At 53.8% G+C, this 20,406-nt stretch overlaps 1 protein-coding gene across 1 annotated transcript in view; it reads left to right on the forward strand.

Annotated features, from left to right (window-relative positions):
• Positions 1–20,406, forward strand: part of ANO1 (anoctamin 1) — a 205,656-nt gene that overhangs the window by 120,714 nt on the left and 64,536 nt on the right. The window contains 6 exon segments of the mRNA XM_017887072.1: positions 249–303; positions 2,879–2,930; positions 5,909–5,964; positions 11,008–11,049; positions 17,965–18,029; positions 19,365–19,499. Of these exon segments, the coding sequence (XP_017742561.1) occupies positions 249–303; positions 2,879–2,930; positions 5,909–5,964; positions 11,008–11,049; positions 17,965–18,029; positions 19,365–19,499 (405 nt within the window).

Raw genomic sequence — 20,406 nt, forward strand, 5'->3', positions numbered from 1 at the left:
GGGGTGGGGGGCTGGGGGTGGTCTGACCATACTTGCCTCTTAGGTCACTTCCCACCTGTGTGGGTCTCTGACCTCGCCCAGGTGGGGGGGCGGTGAAACAGACTGTTCCAAATGCCCAGGGGCGGACGAGTTCCGTCCATTTCACCGTCGCCGCTAATGGGGACAATGTGGTTTCCCAGGGCCTTGAAACCCAGAGAACCACCGGCTGTGGTGAACTGTGTCTTGTTTCCTTCCTGATATTTCCACAGATTTGACCTGTCTGATAAGGATTCGTTTTTTGACAGCAAAACCCGGAGCACGATTGTAAGTATCTCACGCGCCTGGAAACGGCTCCCCGGCAAGGTGGCCCTGGGGACCCAGATGATAATTTCATTTTGGTGAAACTCCTCCCGGTGGAAGCCAGCTCTAATTGTCTGTGACAGAAATAATTAGAATAATGAAAGGGAGAGGGCAGCGAGGGGCCCCGGGGATGGTCGTGCCCCAGGCTGGGGCAGCTCAGAGGAAGGGAATAAGCACAGAGCTCGGGAAAGCAGGAGGGAAGCCAGACCCCTGGAATGATTTCAGAGGTCAGTGTTTCTGGATCTGTGCAGCTCCCAGCACATCTCTCAAAGCCTCTTCTTGGTGGGGTTGTGCGTGCCTGACCATCAATCCACGATTCGGGGCTTTCGGGGCAGGCAGGTGTGGGCAGGAGGGAGGGGGTGATGGAGGCGAAGGCACGTGGGTTGAGATCTCTTTCCAGGCCTTTGACAGAGGAGCCAACTGAGGTTTGAAATCTGAACAGGCCACCCTGCCCTACTCAAGGCACTGGCTTCGTGTTTATCCAACCTGTCCACCAGCCAAGCTAGGGCTGTGCATGGCTCAGGACCCAACTTCAATCTAAACAAGAAATTAACCTGGCAGCCAGACTGTTGCTGTTGTTCTCTCTTCCCCGCCCAGAAAGCCCAGCCTGGTTGGGCAGAGACAGAGAGCTGGGAGGAGGCAGCCAGGGTGACCTTGTCCAGACGACTGCTCCTCATGACCACCACCTGAGACTGGCAGGCAGCCAGCAGGAGGGTGGTGCAGGTCGCACCAACACGGGGGGTTCTGAGCCACTGCTGGGACAGGTAGATCTGGGGTTGGGGGGAGGGGATCTCTCTCCCAGAGACCCTGGAGGCCAGTTTCTACATGGCCAACATGCTCCAAAGAAACTGATAATTCATGACTTTGGCCTTGGTTAGTCGGGCCTAATAGTCATCAAAATCCAACAGCACACAGGGTTGGCTGAGGTTCTAGGCAAAGGCGTGAAGGAATAACAGCCCTTCCCCACTCCTCTCCTCCACACCATTCACTCTCTCCTGGCATTGGGGCCCAGTGTGCAAGTGGATAGGAGTCAGAGAACAGCAGTGCTCGATAGGGAGAGGCCCACTGTGCTGGTCTTGGGTTTTAGACCTTTGGCCTGTAGGTACTGAGGAGCCATAGAAGGTTGTGGAGCAAGGTTGAGGATGTGGTGAGATCTGTTCCAGAAGGATCACTGCCAGTGACCAGCTGTGGGAGGGCAGGTGACTGGTAGATGAGGGCTTATGGCAGTGGTCATCAATGGGGGCCACAACTACGTGTGGAAGGCAGGAGGTGGTTATAAGAGAATCAGCAAGGTCAGGACCGATTAGATCTGAGGGATGATGGGGAGGGAGCCATGGAGAACAGATGAGTAGGTGATTCCTTCCTTCATTCAGCAGGGATGTATTGGGTACCTGCTGTGTGCCCGAACCTGGTGGGAGAAAAGAGGCACTGAGGACATTTATAATCCAGCAGGTGGGGAGAGGCAAGCCGAGCTGGAAGACAGAGCCACCGGGAAGGTGGTGGCTTTAGGGCCTGGTTGTTAACGAGACCCTGGACCTATTCCGATCTGAAGGGGACAAGTGCTTCTAGGAGAAGGAACAGCCAGGGCGGAGGCCCTGTGGCTGCAGGGGTGATTTTGGAAAGTGAGAGAGGCAGCCAGGGGGCGGGATTGTTGGGACAGGTGGGTCTGGTGGAGGCAGAGGGGAAGAGGTCAGATGGTCTGGGCCTGGGGACACTGGAAGGACGCTAGCCTTGCCTGAGAGAGTAGAGGCAGAATTGGTGTGCTCTGAAATGCATGTCTGCATAGCAGGACCAGTTCTTCTCACCCCAGTTTACAGATAGAAAAACTGAGGCCGGGGTGATGATGTCATTGGTCCAAAATCACACAGCTGCAAATGGCAGAGCTGGCACCAGGGTCCAGGCAGACAGACTCCCGAGCCGGAGCTGCCAAGGCCACCAAACAAAATATTTCACTAGTCAAGGGCAGGCGGCTGGGGTGGGATCCCTTCAGCAGGGCTCTGCCCAGGCACCAGGAACCCAGAGCCCAATGGTGGCCACCTCCTGCCGCCATGGGGAACGGATCCCAAGGCCCGCCTCACTGCCACCACTCCCGGTCCCCCAGAGTCCTAGAACATTCAGGGTTGTGTCCCGGGGTGGTGCTGTTCCAACTCAGCTCTCAGCACGAGGGTGCTGTAAACCCACCAGGCAGGGTATGTGGCACAGCTGTGACACAGGACACCAGCCTTAGGCCCAGGAGAGCCCAGCAGTGCTTTGCTGGGGCCAGCTGCCATCACTCCCAAATGAAAGTGGGAAGTGAAAGATGGGAACTGCAGGTGGTACCTGTTTCTCCCTGAGAATCGCAAGCCTTTGACAGCGTTGAGAGCCCTCAGCTGGGTCAACCCTCCCTGAATAAAGGCCATTCTCTTTCCTTGGAAAATAGCACCAAAGAGGTCTTCATGGGTAATGTGTGACCAGGTCCTCTCCAGCCACAGCAGACTGTTTCTGCTGGTGGGAGGTGCCTTAAGTAACTGCTCACCCCTCCTTCTTGTCTCTGCAATAGGTCTATGAGATCCTGAAGAGGACGACGTGTACCAAGGCCAAGTACAGCATGGGTAAGCACGTTTTTGGGGCTTGAGATCAGCGTTGGTCTCCAAGTGGGAATCTCGCCTCCGAGTCATCTCTGTGGGAGGTGGGCAGCCGGCTTGGGGTGTTTAAGAGGGTTTTGATTTAAGCCTGTGTAACAGTTTCAGACAGGAGGGCTGGGTTGGGAGTGTGCAGGGCGGTTTTATGGCCCAGCAATTTTAAACACAAACGCATCCTTCACTTTGGCCTGAGCGGTTTGTGAGCCGTGTGGACAGACTCTCCCTGCAGGGCGGTAAATCCAGGCTGGAAATAGACCAGCGTTAGGGGTGACTGGGGTTCCTGGCCCTCTCTTAACCCTCACGGTCCCGTGGGAAGTAATCGGGGTTCCAGCCAGGGGACATCTCCGTGCGGTGTTCCAGACCCTTAAAAGCTCACCAGGGCTTGCTGAAAGCAGGTCTCCCTGACAAGGCACCACCAAGTACAGACAGCCTAATTCCAGAAGCTGCCACAAAACCATCCTGACCAGGTTCCCTGGGCACCAGTTTCCAGAACCCCTTAAGCCATAAATACAAAATCTTCCTGATTAAATTGTGTAGCTGGGATCCTCCCCCGTCAGTAGGTCTCTTGCCCACAGCTGCAGGCAGTTTGTGAAAGCCAAAACATTGCAGAGCAAAGGAATGCCTTTTCCGGCCTTTCCTCCCCTCCTTCTTGAGCTGTCTTTTGCCCTGCTGAGAGCCCTGCCGTAGGGTAGCATCCATCACTCTGTAGAAGCCTCTGACATGACGAGGCCATGGCTCCCCGGGGACACAGCAGGTCTGGTGAGAGCTGGAGTCTGTGCATACGGGAGGGACCATCTTGCTGCCTTGGCTTCCAGTGGTGGCAGGAATGCCGTGGGAAGTAAAATGGAGAGCAGTGGGAGTCGATGGCTCTGAACTTGAATTCCTGGGGTCAGGCCCGGGAGACAGAAAGAAGACGAACCCTTGACAGCTCTGGTGGCTGCTTGACCCCTGACCGTATGGTCTATGGTCACTCACAGGGATACCCTTGCAGGCCCAAAGTCTCTAAGTCCATGTCCTAAGTCAAGGGGAGTGTGGAGGAGTCCCATCCAGGGTCAGAAGGACTGAGATCCTCTAGAATGACCAAGCCCTAGTCCACACGACTGCAGTGAGGTCAGGCGGAAAAGAAGGTGACGTCGGGAGTTTGGGTTTTTGAAATGGCTCCTCTAGGTCGCCGCTGCCAGGGCACAGCCTTGGAAAGGTCACTAGAGGCTAGGAGGAGGTGTGATTCTGGTCCCAGGGCTAGGTCTTGGACCTCAGTTTCCCCCCGGGTCTCTGCAGCGCTCCTTCCAGTAGAAACGTGTATGGTTGCAGTAGAAGTCCAGCGCTTCAGGCTGCATGGCCCGGGCTGACCCTCTGCCCGGGTTGGTCCCTGGGGACATAGGATCTCTGTGCTCCCACCGGTTTTGTGGCAGGGCTGGTTCCCTGAACCTGGTGACAGGGCAGATAGACGCTGGTCCTCCTCTTCAGCCCTGCTTCACCGTGGCGCCTTGTCTGAGAGTTGACCCACCTCTGAGTTCATCATCCTCAAGTACGTCACCCACCAAGCTATGTACCACAGTCTTGCAAGATGAGCAGGGTGGGGCTAGCTGGGAGATTTAGGAACTGTGATGAGAGAAGGCCTTCCAGATAGAGGGAGTGGCATGTGCAAAGGCCCTGCAGCAGGCAGCACCAGGCTAGCAGCATTCCAGCAACAGGAAGGAGGCCAGCGAGCCTGGATCAGGTCCCATGTCCACTTTCTATTGCAGACAAACATTTCACTCACACATGTGACTTAAGCCCCTTCCTCTGGTTTTGATTTCTAAGCATCCCTCAGGTCCCCTGATCATTCCAGGTCACTGACCACAGAGATGGCCCATTTTCAACGGGACTTCAGGAAATCATTTTCCCACCACTATCAGGTGGAATCTCAGAGGGTGGGCTGCCCAGGCTGCTGTGAAAAACGCTCTTGCTGCCTAGGAAGCCTCTTCAGCCAAGCAGGGGGTTCCATGAGCAGCAAAGGGTCCCATGGAAACGCCCCTGCCCGGCTGGACCCCCACGATGTGTTTGGAGCAAGATCAGATTTCCAGGAAACCCTTCCCCACGCATGACCCTGGCTCTCCCGTCCTCTCTCGCAGTCTCCTGGGGCTGGGCGCCTGCATGCACACGGGTTAGGACACACAGGCGTGGTGTTTTTATAATGTGCCCATGGTGTTTTTTTATGTGGCCCTGGGGGCCACATGAAAAGGGGCCCTGCCAGCATTCCACTGCCTCCAGGAGCACTGGCCGGCCGTGAGTCTGCCAGAATTGCTGGCCACTGGCGCTTGCTGCCCCAAATGTAGCTTTGGTCCTGTCAGGCCTTTCCACATCACTAATAGCCAATGTATAAACAGGGCAAGGCGAGGGAAGAAAGAAGGACTCCGCCCTTCTAAGTAAAAGGCGGAAATGTGGGAAGTATGGTAAGTGCGGGCCTCCTCCGGTTTTCCCAATCAATCTAAAATCTAATTCCGAATTGTATGTGTGTTTTCTGACACCATCAATTTTTCCATCCATATATTTCCTTATGATTCAGCTTCTCTAACCGCTTACATCCCACCTTCCCCATCTGCAGGCTTGCCTCGGACAGGTGGGGGGTGCTGGTGAATCGGAGGCTTGGGGTGACAGTGAAGCCACGGTCTGCTCACACCGCCTGCCTCTGAGACGGAGTCGCCTCTTGGGGTTTTCTCTATGTCTTTCTAATTCTGCCAATCGAGCATGTGTTCCGTCATCTCCTAGTTGATAGATCAATAACCTGGCTGTGCCCTGTCATTCCTGGGGAAGAAATCCCAGAGGTGGCGGGCTCTGTGTAGTCAGGTTCGTTTCATTTTGAGAAGCTCTTGGTGGCTGAGACGGCCCTGTGACCGCTGTGACTTTACAATGTGAAGCGGGAGACCCGCCTGTCCCGTAACCCTCTCTCTGCCTCTGTTTTTAAGGCATCACAAGCCTGCTGGCCAATGGCGTGTACGCGGCTGCATACCCACTGCACGATGTAAGTAACCTGAACACACGATTTATCTCTGCGTCATTTGACTCCCCAAATCCCTCCGGGCCACACCTCCCAGGGAGCTGTAATTATCCTGCGGTCACAGCTTCCTGCTTGGCTCTCGCTGTAAATGTCAACTGTACACAGGCCTTCCCTGTTCCCCGGGTGGGGACCAAGAATTTACACACAGGGCCATCTTTTCTTGCAGAACAATCCCACCAAAACGGGGGCACGGGTGACAGGTGCTCTGCCTTGACGTCCTCTGAACCTCACAGCCAGCGGGTCCACAGAATGTCTTTCCTGGTCCGGGCTCGCCTACCCCCGGCTGGCCCGGGGCTATGGCAGAATGACCAGGGCTCTGTATGTGTCTATTTCTGCAGAGCAAGTGGCCAACTTCCTGAGCTGAATCTCCAGATCCCACTAGTATCCCTTTGACAAATATAGCTGACTCGGGGTGGAGAGAGAGAGAAGGTTGTCTTCTTGTTGTCTCTATGGAAACAGGGACTTCAGTTCACAAGGGCACTGGGAATGGGCCTCGGGGCCTGAGCAGTGTGGGAATCCCGGACAGAGGAGCTCTGAAACTTTGCAAATGTGCAAAGGCCAGGAGCCAAGAAGCAGGAGAGAAGGGACAGGCCTGGGACTAAGGAGACCCAGATTCCAGTCCCAGCCACTTACCCGCTCCTCTGCCTTGAGTGGTGGAGTCAGCCCTTGTCTCACTGAGCCTCAGTGTCCCCATCTGTGGGTCAGGAATCATAACTTGTCCTAACTCCTCTTTTATTTATTTATTTTTATTTATTTATTTATTTTGAGACGGAGTCTTGCTCTGTCACCCAGGCTAGAGTTCAATGGCATGACCTCAACTCACTGCAACCTCCACCTCCTGGGTTCAAGCAATTCTCCAGCCTCAGCCTCCCAACTAGCTGGTACTACAGGCGCGCACCACTACACCCAGCTAATATTTTGTATTGTTAGTAGAGACAGGGTTTCACCATGTTGGCCAGGCTGGTCTTGAACTCCTGACCTCAAGCGATCCGCCTACCTCAGGCTCCCGAAGTGCTGGGATTACAGGCGTGAGCCACCACACCCGGCCTAATTCCTGTCTTCTTGAGGAAGAAACACTGGATTAGACAAATGTAAGGTGCAGGGATCCCGCAGGGCATTTCAGAGGTGTCTTCTCCAGAGGGTTGACCCCAAGGGAAGGAGTCTGGGCAGATCTGCCGCCCGTCACCTCGTGGCCTCCCTGTCAGGGCCTCCTCCTCCCTGTAGGTCCAGAGATTGGGGTGTTTGGGCAGCCCCGTTTCCTCCCTTCGTGTGTTCACACATGCTGTTCCTTCTACAGTCCTCTTCCCTGCCCCACCCCACCCCAGGCGGACAGAAGCACCCACACCAAGCCTTCCTGTTGCCTTCCTCCCCAGCACTAGTGGCTTCTTCCTCCCTTCTCTGGGCCTTGGATGGTCCCTGACCTGCAAAGACACCACCGTCTGACCACCTTTGGTCATCTCAAGGAAGCCCCAGCACTCAGCACTTAGTAGGTGCTCAGTAAACATGGTGTTGATTCGGATTGGACTGAGTCAGTTTGCCTCGGCCAGTGACCTGCTCTCTGGGGAGGTGCCAAGAGCAGGGCTCAAGCCCCTAGATGGTGGCAGTGGCTCCGGGTTCCTGCCCTGAAGCCCTGAGTCTGCAGGAGCCCACTCGTCCCCTCTGTCAGGCTTTCGTCCAGAGGACCCAGCCGGTCTGGCTGTTCTGCTCTACCCTGTGCAGGCTCTGGCTGGGTGCCAGGAAGACAGCCCTGCCTGGCACAGCCCATGATCCCAAGAAGGCAGCCTAGAACTACATCCATGCTCCTGATTGACCTTTAAGCAGGTAATCCCTGCTGAGAGGTTGAGGTAGCAAAGCCAAAATGTTTCCGGCCCTCCCTGCCTGTTTTGAGTTAGCCCTTTAAGTCTTAAAAGGGAAAGGGGAGAAATGAACGTATTTAATCTCCTACTGTGTGCAGAGCCCTCTGTTTAGAAGGAACTGTACCTCATGTAACCTGTGCACACACAGAGACTGAGAGGTTTAGTAACTTACCTGAGGTCGAACAGCCCCTGTGGAGGAGCTGGGGCCAAAAGCCGTCCCTAGTGACACTCTGCAACTCCAGCGCCTCACTGCATCCCCACCTCATCCCGTCACGGAGGCCAAATGCATCCCTCTTCTTGGCGGCCACTCCTGCATTTGTCTTAGGGATTGACTGTCAACAGTTTAAACTGACGCGCAAAACTCCCTCATCAGCTATTTCTTGTCAGAGAGCCAGCCTCACAAGAATCATCTCCAAGATCCTTGCAGAGAATCTCCTCTTTCAAAATCTTCATCGTGCCTTATGCAGTCATGTGGGGTCTGTTCCCACTTTAAAGGTGGAGAAACAGGCTGGAGGGGCTCCGGCCACTTGCCCAGGGGTGCACAGTCCAGAAGGAGTGGAACCCAGAAGCCCTGGGCTGTGGGTGTCAGGTATCCTTAGGGAATACAGAATTTCACAGCCACAGATTTTCCATACAACTGAAGGGCACCCATGCTGCTAAGTACCAAAGCTGATGTTTAAGCATTTGAGGAGGTGACTGGTTCTGGCCTGAGCCGCGTGCACCCATGTCCTTACCCAGAGCACTGACGGAAGGGAAGTTCAGGCTGGCCTCGGCGGCCATGGTGAGGCTCTCACTGCATGCTGTATAGTTTCTGCTTTACATTTTTACTTCCATCTCCCTCACCATGAAGCTGTCCTGCATCCTACCCCATTCCAATCCTGTGCTTACTGCATCCATCCATCCATTCATTCATTCATTCATTCATTCATTCATTCATTCATTTGTCAAAAATATCTGGTCGGTTGGGCACAGTGACTCACGCCTGTAATCACAGCACTTCGGGAGGCTGAGACAGGTGGATCACTTGAGGTCAGGAGGTCGAAACCAGCCTGGCCAGCATAGCAAAACCTCATCTCTACTAAAAATGCAAAAATTAACTGGGCATGGTGGCACATGCCTGTAATCCCAGCTACTTAGGAGGCTGAGGCAGGAGAATTGCTTGAACCCGGGAGGCGGAGGTTGCAGTGAGCCAAGATTGTGCCGCTGCACTCCACTCTGGGAGACAGAGCAAAACTCCATCTCAGGAAAAAAAAATGTCTGGTAAATGCCATTGCCAACCAGATAACAACCTGGCAGAACTGCATGTGGGTAAGAGTCACGTGCTCCAGGCGAGACCCTGAGGAACTCTCCTGGAATCAGTGTATCACCTTGCCCTGAAAGGACTTTGATATTTATGTCGGCTACTTGGTGACTTTTTGGCTTTCTTCCTGACTAACATCTCCCTGCCTGAGGTCACCAGCGTAGGGACCTCCATATAAATGAGACGTTGCTGGGATCGTGTGGCTGTCTCATCCATGTAGAGAAACTGGGAACCAGTAAAAGGGGTCAGGCTTGGGTGGGTGAGGACCCCCTGAAGACTTAGGAGGAAATTGGTTAAACTGCTCTCAGAGCATCTTGGTTCCAAGACCACCCGCACTGGGTCGCTTGCTTGAGTGTGTGGTCAAGTTGTCCCCACCTGGTAGGGGTTAGAGGAGTCGTGGAAGTTGCTGGTGAGTGCAGAGGGCACTGGACAGACCCCCAAGAGTCCCATAGCTTTGTCTGCCTGGATATTCTTAAAACTCATTGGCCAGGCCATGTGCAGTGGCTCACGCCTGTAATCCCAGCACTTTGGGAGGCCGAGGCGGGTGGATCACTTGAGGTCAGGAGTTTGAGACCAGCCTGGCCAACATGGTGAAACCCCGTCTCTACTAAACATACAAAAATTAGCTGGGTGTGGTGGTAGTCCCAGCTACTTGGGAGACTGAGGCAGGAGAATCACTTGAACCCAGAAGCGAAGGTTGCAGTGAGCCGAGATCACGCCACTGTACTCCAGCCTGAGCGATAAGACTGAAGGGAAGTTCAGGCTGGCCTCGGCGGCCATGGTGAGGCTCTCACTGCATGCTGTATAGTTTCTGCTTTACATTTTTACTTCCGTCTTCCTCACCGTGAAGCTGTCCTGCATCCTACCCCATTCCAATCCTGTGCTTACTGCATCCATTCGTTCATTCATTCATTCGTCAAAAATATCTGGTCGGTTGGGCATGGTGGCTCATGCCTATAATCTCGAAAAAAAAAAAAACCATTAGCCAGGCCAGGCCAACCATGCCCTGAACCTCGGCAGAGCCGCTCCCTTGCTGCTCCTCCCCTGTTACTTATGTCAACTGTGGTTATTTGGGGCTCACTGAATGACAGTTCAGTATCATTTTGAGTGTTTGCGAGGGTAACGTGCACACAGCCATAGGCAGTCTAGACCCATGATGTCCCAAGACGCGCTTTCAACCCTTACACCTTTGTCTTCCTTTAGGTTCAAAGGTCTGGATTCAAGTCAGGGTCTGACCAATCTTAGCTATGTGTCCTCAGAAATGTCAATTTGCTTCTGGGAGCCTCAGTGTTTCCATCTGTAAAATGGGAGTGTTGGACTCACTGATCTAGACGACAGTGACCGTGTCATTTACTGTCCCTCTTGGGATGCTCCACAGCGAAAGGGAGCAAGACACGGACTGTCCCAGCAGAGTGGGACGTATGCGCACCCTATTGATAGGACTCTTCCTGCCTCCGAAAGACCCCTTTCTTTTTTTTTTTTTTGAGACTGAGTCTCGCTCTGTCGCCCAGGCTGGAGTGCAGTGGTGCAATCTCGGCTCACGAAAGCCCACTTTCATTTGTGTTTCTGGTTCCAAGGACCTGACCGTGGACCCTCTCCTAGAGTTCCCTCTGTGTCGAGGGAAAAGGCCGCTCAGGCCGTCCTGGAGGCCAAAAGGGATGGGCACGGCCTTTCTATCGGAACAGGGGGCGCACCCAGGCAACCCTCATGCTTTCTGTGAAATGTTGTCCCAGGATGATCTAATCGGTGTCAACGAGGGCTGCTGGGGTTTATGTTTTAAAACATTATGGATGTGAGTGCCTCCAAAGCTCCACTGGATGATAAGAAAGTCCCTTTCCTCTTTTTTAACAGGGAGACTATGAGGGTGAAAACGTGGAGTTCAACGACAGAAAAGTAAGTTGATGGAGCGGAGCAGGAGGCGGCTCTGTCGAGGCTGCAGGCATTCTGGGGCGGGGGTGGGTCTGCAGCTGGACCGAGGACTCGCTGGCCTCCAGGGCCTCCCCAGGGCACTCGCTGCAGGGGGCCGAGCAGTGGGTGTCCCCTCTCGCCTTTTCAGGAGAAAAGTCCCTGAGCTTTGTGTGGCTGGTTTGTTCTCCTCTTTCTGATTCTCAAAAGTGCCCTTGGCAGGTGGCTGTGAGCATGGGAAAGGGAAAGCTGTGCTCCCAGAGCCCACTCCTTGCACGCTGTCCTTCCCTTATCTTCTCAGGACAATCTGAACTGTGCCTGGGCCTCCAGCTGTCCTTGCTGGCATGTGGCCTAATCCCACAGGGCTCCCAGGCAAATAAACTTGGGAACCACTGAGACCAGGTGCACAGAGAACAATGGCCCCCAGCAGCGCATTGGGGAAACCTGTTTGATGGTGGTCAATGAAGCATTTCTCAAATTTACCTCACCTGGAACCCTTTTAAATGGATAAGTTGTTGAGTTAGTGTCCCAGGGAACACACTTCGGGAAACACTGGGTGACCCCTTTATTCTTTTTTTTTTTTTGGGATGGAATCTCACTCTGTCACCCAGGCTGGAGTACAATGGCGCGATCTCGGCTCTCTGCAGCCTCTGCCTCCTGGTTCAAGTGATTCTCCTGACTCAGCCTCCAGAGTAGCTGGGATTACAGGTGCCTGCCAGCACGCCCAGCTAATTTTTGTATTTTTAGTAGAGACGGGCTTTCGCCATGTTGGCCAGGCTGGTCTTGAACTCCTGGCCTCAAGTGATCCACCCGCCTCAGCCTCCCAAAGTGCTAGAATTACAAGCATGAGTCATCGCACCCAGCCAGCCCCTTTATTCTTTAGTGGCTGTTGCCAATCCCTCACTCCCCAAAGCGTCGGTCCCCACCCTCTGCCCCTCGCTCTGAGCATGGGAATTCCACCCTTCCCACCCAGGCTCCCCAGGAAGCTCTGCTCCTCTACCATGCCCCCAAAAAGAACATGTCCCCACCACAGCCATTTGCTCTTCCCTTCCCCTTGGGCCCACACCCGATTCCAGCCTTCCGCCCAGGTCTCCACGTCAGCCTCTGTTCCCCAAACGTGCCCAGCCTTCACTCCTGGGAAACAGTCCTTCCTAGACCTTGCCTCAATTGCTGGTCCTTCCGCAGGTGGTGGGTAGAGATGCTTCCCTGACAACTTCACAATAGTGGCCTTGTCCCAATTCCCAGGGGCCAGGACCTCTGTGTATGGAATGTTCCTCCTTTTAGCCTCCCCCCACAGGCCCCCATACATGTTTTTAAATCTTTGGTACTTGATACAGCTTGCCTGCCCGGGAGTCCAGATGAAGATGCTATCTAACTTAGCACAAAAATTACATATTTGGTTATTTTTAGTGTAACATCTGGCATCGTCTGAGACCTCATGACTTGCAGAACTCCCCACCCCGATCCTGTTGGAAAAGGAACATCCCCTCCACAGGCCTGTCCTGACCAATTCCAGCCTCAGAGTCCAGCCCCCTTCATTCCTCCGCACCCCTCTGGCGCTTAGCAGATGCCTATCCTCCCCCTAAAGATGCTTCTTCCATGGACACCAGCAGTCCCTTTCTGGCTGAATTCAGTTCTCTGGGTCACATGCCCCTGAACTCTACCCTCTCCTCCCTCTCCTCCATTCTCAAGCCACACTGGCTGCTTTTCTAATCTCAGGATTGCTTGGCTGATGGTCACATCAGTGCCAGGACTAGCTCATTCAGTTACTTATTCACTCAAGAAATACTTACTGTGCACTACTGTGTGCCAGGCCCAGCAAACACAATGTGGGTTTGTCCAGGCCCAGCTGTTTACCTAGAATGCTTTCCACTCCCCATTTAATTTTAGGTCCTAGCAGTGGATACAATGCCTGGCCCATGGGGGTAGTTGGGGAGTAGTAATGAATGACAGTTCAGTGGATGAATAGATTAAGGGATGATAGATGGATGGATAGAGATGGAGATGGATAACTGTATAATGGATGAATGGATGGAGGGACGGAGGGATGGATGGATGGATGGATGGATGGATGGATGGATGGATGGATAAATTACGGATGGGCGAATGGGTGGATGGATGAATAGACGATTGATGGGCGGGTGGGTGGACGGATGGATGGTGGAGAGATGAATGATGGTTGATGGATGAGTGGGTGGGTGGATGGGTGAATGGGTGGATGGACAGATGGATGGTTGATGGATGGGTAGGTGTGTGGGTGGATGGATGGATGGATGCTGGAGGGATGAATGATGGATGATGGGTGGGTGGATGGATGATGGAAGGATGAAGGATGGATGAAGGGTGGGTGGATGAATGATGGATGGATGGTTGGATGGATGATAGGTGGGTGGGTAGGTGAATGGATGGATGCCTGAGGGATGAATAATTAATATGGATGGATAGATGCTTGATGGAAGGATGAATGATGAATGCTGAATGGATGGATGGATGGATGGATGGATGGATGGACAGGTGCTGGAGGAATTAATGACGGATGATGGGTGGATGATGGAAAGATGAATGATGGATGATGGGTGAGTGGATGGGTAGGTGAATGGATGGATGCTGGAGGGATGAATAATCAATGATGGATGGATGGTGGATGGATGATGGGTGGGTGGGTGAGTGGGTGGATGGATGCTGGAGGAATGAATGATGGATGATGGGTGGGTGGATAGATGATAGAAGGATGAAGGATGGATGATGGGTGGGTGGATGAATGATGGATGGATGGGTGGATGGATGATAGGTGGGTGGGTAGGTGAATGGATGGATGCCTGAGGAATGAATAATTAATGATGGATGGATGGATGGCCATTGGAAGGATGAATGATGGATGCTGGAGGAATGAATGATGGATGATGGATGGGTGGGTGGGTGGATGGATGGATGGATGGATGGATGGATAAATGGATGGATGAGTGCTGGAGGAATTAATGATGTATGATGGGTGGATGGGTGGATGATGGAAGGATGAATGATAGATGATGGGTTGGTGGGTAGGTAGGTGAATGGATGGATGCCCAAGGGATGAATAATTAATGATTTTTGGATGGGTGGCTGATGGAAGGATGAATGATGGATGCTGGAGGAATAAATGATGGCTGATGGGTGGGTGGGTGGATGGATGGATGGATGGGTGCTGGAGGAATGAATGATGGAGGATGGATAGATGGATGGATGAATGGATGGATGGATAGATGGATGGACAGGTGCTGGAGGAATGAATGATGGATGATGGGTGAATAGTGGATGATGGAATGATGAACGATGGATGATGGGTGGGTGCATGGGTAGGTGAATAGATGGATGCCAGGGGGACAAATAATGATGGATGATGGGTGGGTAGATAGATGATGGGTGGACGGATAGGTGAATAGATGGATGCCAGAGGAATGAATAATTAATGATGGATGGATGATGGAGGGATGAATGATGGATGCTGGAGGAATGGATGATGGGTAGGTAGATGGATGATGGAAAGAAGTAAAGGAGGGAAGGAGGGAGGATTAGATGGGTGTTTGGGTCCTAACTCAGAGCTGCGGGGAACTCTGCATTCTGCTGCGATGGCTCCACACCATAGCCTGGCACCGAGTTTTTGCCTTTCCAGTGACAGACCCCATGCCTTCTCCGTTATTGTTCCCATCAGTGGCAGGAGCCCCACGTGCCTGACCCTGGGTGCCTTTCAGGGCAGAAAGGAAAGTGCAGCCAAGGACATTTTCCTGTGCTGAGCTGGAGGGTGGGCAGAAGAGAGTGTAGGGAAGTTTAAGCAGGAGGCAGGTCTGGGCCACGGCAGGGCAGCCATCACTCTCCGTCTGATCATGGGACCACAAACACGTAGGAGTACTTGAGAGTGAGCGCCTTCCTCCAGGATCTTGGGCGAGTTCACACCCACACAGAACTAAACCCCGGGTGAGCAAGACATGCCCCCAGAGCTGTCTTTGGATGTGCAGAAGGTGTTCTGCTGGGCAGCTGCTGCCTCCTCCTGCCAGGGCACCGGAAGAGTAGGACCACCTGGGCCCTGTAGGGGAGGGGGGTGGCTTGGGTTGTGGAGGATTGACTCCAGGTGTGGACTGAGGTCTGCTGCATCCCTGGGCTGGACTGGGAGCCACAGAGCCCAACATGTCATTCATCCATCCATTTATCCATTCATTCAACAGTCACTTACTGAAAACCCACAGGCCCTGTTGGAGGCATGGAGGGTGAGAAGGACCAGACAAACCTCTGGTGCCTCTGTTCTAGAGGGAAAGGCAAGGGGCAAGGATGTACACCGATTAAAGACTGCATCCATGTCACCAAGGGCCGGCGGCAGCCATGTGAGTCCTGGCAGGGGGTTTCGACAAGAGAGACGCCTGAGGGTTATTGGGATCCCTCCAGGGTCCAGATGCTGGAAGGCTCCCAGGTCACAGTGACTGAAGCCACCTGGCCGGCCTGGTTCTCCAGTCCACAGTCCCCATGCCTGGACACCCCACTGCCTGCTCACCAGGGCTAAGATGCCACCTTGGAGTCCTTCCAGCACTAACAGTGGAGTCTTTAGTTGGATTTCTTTGCCTTGACAGTGCAGAGTGATTGATGTCACCTCTTGGCAGGAAGAAAAGTCCACCGAGGTCAAGACGTTTATGTAGAAAGCTGGGGGTGGGCCCCCTCCACGTGTCTGTCAGAAGATGGTGGGAACCACTGAGGGTGGGTCCTTCCTCCCTCAGTGCAGAACTGTGTCCTTTCTCCCTGTCCCTGTCTCGCTCCCTCCCTCCTTCTGTCCCCATCTCCCTCCCTCACCTCTCTCTCCATCTCTCTATCTCTGTCTCTCCATCTGTCTCTGTCTTTCTCTGTCCCTCTCCTCCACCTCTCTCTGTCTCTCTATCTCTGTCTCTCCATCTGTCTCTGTCTCTCTCTCTCCTTCTCCCCATCTTCTTCTATTCCCTGCCTCCATCTTCTCTCTGTCTCTGCTCTCTCCCTGGCCCCCACCTTTCTCTTGTCTCTGTCTCAGTCTCTCTCCCTCTTTTCCTCCCTCCCCCTTCTCTCTCTCTGTCTCTGTCTCTTCATCTGTCTCTGTCTCTCTCTCCTTCTCCCCTACCTCTCTCTGTCTCTCCCTCTTCTCTCTCTGTCTCTGTCTCCCTCTCCCCACCTCTCTCTGTCTCCCTGCCTCTCTTCTTCTCTCTGTCTCTCCATCTGTCTCTGTCTCTGTCTCTCTCTCCCTCTCCCTACCTCTCTCTGTCTCTCTCCCTGCCTCCCTCCTTCTCTCTCTGTCTCTCCATCTGTCTCTGTCTCTCCCTCTTCCTCCTTCTGTCTCTCTGTCCCCTCCCTCCCTCCTCCTCCCTCTCTGCCGTATCTTCCACCTATCTATGGCATAAATCAGCAGCTTGACTCTAGGTGAGGGGAGGAAGCTGCCCAGGTCAGCGATGGCTGCTTTGCTTTTGCAGAGGTGCAGCTCTGCTTCAAGGTTTGCTGGCCGAGGCCTCCCTATGTACACAGTGAAACTGTGGCCTTTTCATTGTTATCTGCCTAAGGAAATGCACTGACACAGAACCCCCCTGTACCTTCTGCACATCACTAACTCACATGAGCCCATCTGCCTTCTCTCCGTGCCCTGGGAGGAGAGATTGCATCCTTCAGTGTAAAGGAGGAGACAGGGATAGGGGAAGGGGTCTGCCCAGGACTCTGGATTCGGGGGTGGGGGAACCTGCCCAGGGCCGCACACAAGTCACAAGCCCCTCCATAGCCATGCTCAGCTGCAGGTGAGGCTGGTGGCTTCAAGGGGCTGTGCAGCAGCAGGCGGCCCCTCTGTGGATTTCAGAAACATGCCCTCCACCTGTGACTTTGGGTGGGGGCAGCCGTGGGTACGCCTGCACTGTTTCCCCTCCCTATTTGTCAGTGGGGGGGTCTCTATAGTGCACAGTCCCAGTGTTACCCTAGACGAGACGCTCAGGCACGCGAGGCTATGTCAGCTATGGAGATGGCTCACACTCACTTCCCACCCTCCAGACACTGGGAGGAGTTACGGAGGCTCCAAGGGGTTCCCTCGTCCCCCAGCTGTGATCTTGACTATGAGTTTAGGAGGCAGATTGACCCCAGAATGGGCTCTGAACTGAGGAGGAGGGCAGCTGCCCTACCTCTGGCTCCTGATGGGCAGCTGCTCTGTCCCGGGACAGCCTCTGGGCCCCTCGCAGTACCTACATCCTGCCTTCCCTGAGTGTGACCCTGTCGCTGGGCTTTGAATTGAGGTCTGTAAAGCGTTAACCACCCACACACGTGGGTTTATTTTATTTTATTTTTTTACCAGCAGTCCTAACCCGGCATCTTCCTCAGGACATCCTCTGCATGTTCACACAAGGCTTCCAATCCACCAAACTCATTACCGTCCCTCTGCCCAAAGCCTGGGGGGGTAACAGGGTGTGTGTCAATTTCATTTATTTCATGAAGTGCTGTTAATCAGACAGCCCATCTCAGGAGATAAACCTCGAGTATCTTTGCATCCCGTGAGAGTTTTTAAAATTTCGCCACTGGTATTTCTCTGCTCAGAACCCTGGTGGTTTTGTGCCCTTTATAAAGAATGGTTTGGTGTCTGAGGGGACGACCAAAAATCCTAAAGTTGAGAAGCCCTACAGTGTCCGGCCCATTTAGATCAATTCCAGGTCAAATCACGAAGAGCTCACATTCCATAACCTGCCAGAAGCTCCTTTCCTATCCCCACGTTCACCTACAAAGGGAGGCCCGCTCTTGCTAGCACACAGCCCACTCTCAGGAAGTGTTTGTGGGATGAATGAATGATGTCACGGAGGCTCAGTCCCCACCGCTCTGCGTTCCAAGGAGCAACCTCAGAGTGCCACACGGTCACCAACCCCACTGCTTCCTCCCCCTCAGCTCCTGTACGAAGAGTGGGCGTGTTATGGGGTCTTCTACAAGTACCAGCCCATCGACCTGGTCAGGTAAGAACGCGCCACAGCCTGCGGGAATCAAGTCCCTAGTCCGACGGCAGTTGGATAACGTCCGCCAACGTCCCTGTGGGTTTCTACCACTCTGAATATTCAGTACCTGGGAACGTGTTTGAACTCGAAGAGCTTGTGTAGGGAGACCCAAAATGTCCCTGCAGGGCTGAGAGCCTGGGCCAGCATTAGTTGAAGCGATTTATTCAAATTCCCTGGAGGGTGGGCTCTTTTTTGTCACATTTACCATCTCCTAAATTCACTGCCTGGCCTGGCCTCACTGGGCAGCTGGAGGGGTTTCCTGCTTTGAGATGTGCAGGGGAAGGAAAGAGCTGCCTCTAATGTGGAAGGATTTCTCCTCTCCCAAGAGGATCTCTGTCCCCACAGAGCAGGAAGGAGGGGCGGACCAGGTTAGGCAACCTGCCCACCAGAGCTCGGCAGGTAGAAATCCATTCAAGCCATCAAGGTGCCAACCACACTTAATATGAGGAGCAACTGGGTTTCTTGGAACCTCCCGGCCGAGGTGCTTTCCAGTCCTTACGCTGAACAGGGCTTGGAATGGAGCCCACAGCCTCAGGGGAAGTACACGCACACCCACCAGCGTGGGCCATCACACACAGAAATGCACCCACCTTCCCGGGGCACCACAGAGAAGTGGGGGCCAGGCGTGGTTGCTCACACCTGTAATTCTGGCACTTTGGGAGGCTCAGGTGGGTGGATTACTTGAGGTCAGGAGTTCGAGACCAGCCTGGCCAACATGGTGAAGCCCTGTCTCTATTCAAAATACAAAAGTTAGCTGGCAGTGGTGGCTCATGCCTATCGTCCCAGCTACTCGGGAGGCTGAGGCAGGAGAATAGCTTGAATCTGGAAGGCGGAGGTTGCAGTGAGCTAAGATCGCGCCACTGCACGCCAGCCTGGGTGACAGAGCAAGACTCCATCTCAAAAACAAATAAATAAATAAATGCAATGGGTGTGGTGGCAGGCGCCTATAATCCCAGCTACTCGGGAAGCTGAGGCAAGAGAATCTCTTGGACCCAAGAGGCAGAGGTTGCAGTGAGTCCAGATCGCACCACTGCACTCCAGCCTGGGCAACAGGAGCAAAGCTCCATCTCAAAAAAAAAAGGAAAAGAAAAGAAAAAGAGAAGAGGGGAGGGCTTCAGAAAAGCAGAGAGCACCCCCAACCTGATGGGGTGGCCCAGGACCCTACTTTCTGCTTCTCGGATGAGAGAACCAGTGCCCCCGGTTTGAGTTGCTCCTTGCTGGGGAGGCCCCGGGACATGTTTCCCTGCTAGTATTGAATGACAGTGGGCTTGACTCTGCTCTGCTCCCCTGGTGTAGGAAGTATTTTGGGGAGAAGATCGGCCTGTACTTCGCCTGGCTGGGCGTGTACACCCAGATGCTCATCCCTGCCTCCATCGTGGGAATCATTGTCTTCCTGTACGGATGTGCCACTGTGGACGAAAACATTCCCAGGTAGGCGGCAGCCCCTCCTGCCCCGCCCGGCACACACCAGGGAGCCCTCTCCTGCCATCCCAGCTGCACAATTCACAGGGACACTGGCCTCTCACACCAATTCCTGTACACGTGAAACCTCACGCCAAGCCACGAGCCATCAGGAGGGAAGGACATGGTTCGAAGCCATCTAGGAGTCTGAGTGCCCTTCTCAGGCCCATCTGTGCTAGGCTATGTTTTATTGTTAAGAGAGGCATAAAACAAACATCTGACCATTTTCACTCTTTGAAGGTTGTTATGGTTTGCTTGTTCCTTTTCCTTGTTGGTCATTATGTGACAAGAAAGTTCTTTGTTTCCTTGTGTGCCCGGGAGGTGAGACATGGATGCCAGAGGCCTTGGTGCAGGCTGGTGCTCATGGGAGGTGAGACTTGGATGCTAGTGGCCTCGGTGCAGGCTGACACTTGCAGGAGGTGAGACAAGAATGCTAGAGGCCTTGGTGTGGGGGGGCACTCACAGGAGGTGAGACATGAACACTAGAGGTCTTGGTGCAGGCGGGCACTCGTGGGAGGTGAGACTTGGATGCTAGTGGCCTCAGTGCAGGCTGGTGCTTGCAAGAGGTGAGACATGAATGCCAGAGGCCTCAGTGCAGGCTGGCACTTGTGGGCTGTACCGTAGGTTCCACCTGCCCAGCTTCCTAAGGCTACCTGCTTCCCTTATCCACACAGCCCCGGGAAATTCTGTAGGAACTGTTCCATAAGGGAGGATTGCATCCCACAGCATAGGCAGGCGTCTGAATGTAGATCCGATGTGCCTTCTGCTGTTCACCAAGGGTATGTCAGACGTCAGGGAGCTCAGAAAAGAAGGCCCAGACCTGAGACAGCAGCTCCCCCAGGTGACTTCAGAACAAGAGTCCAGTTGTGCCTGGTGC

The sequence above is a fragment of the Rhinopithecus bieti genome, unplaced genomic scaffold (assembly GCF_001698545.2).
Source record: "Rhinopithecus bieti isolate Rb0 unplaced genomic scaffold, ASM169854v2 scaffold_1014, whole genome shotgun sequence".
Lineage (NCBI taxonomy): Eukaryota > Metazoa > Chordata > Mammalia > Primates > Cercopithecidae > Rhinopithecus > Rhinopithecus bieti.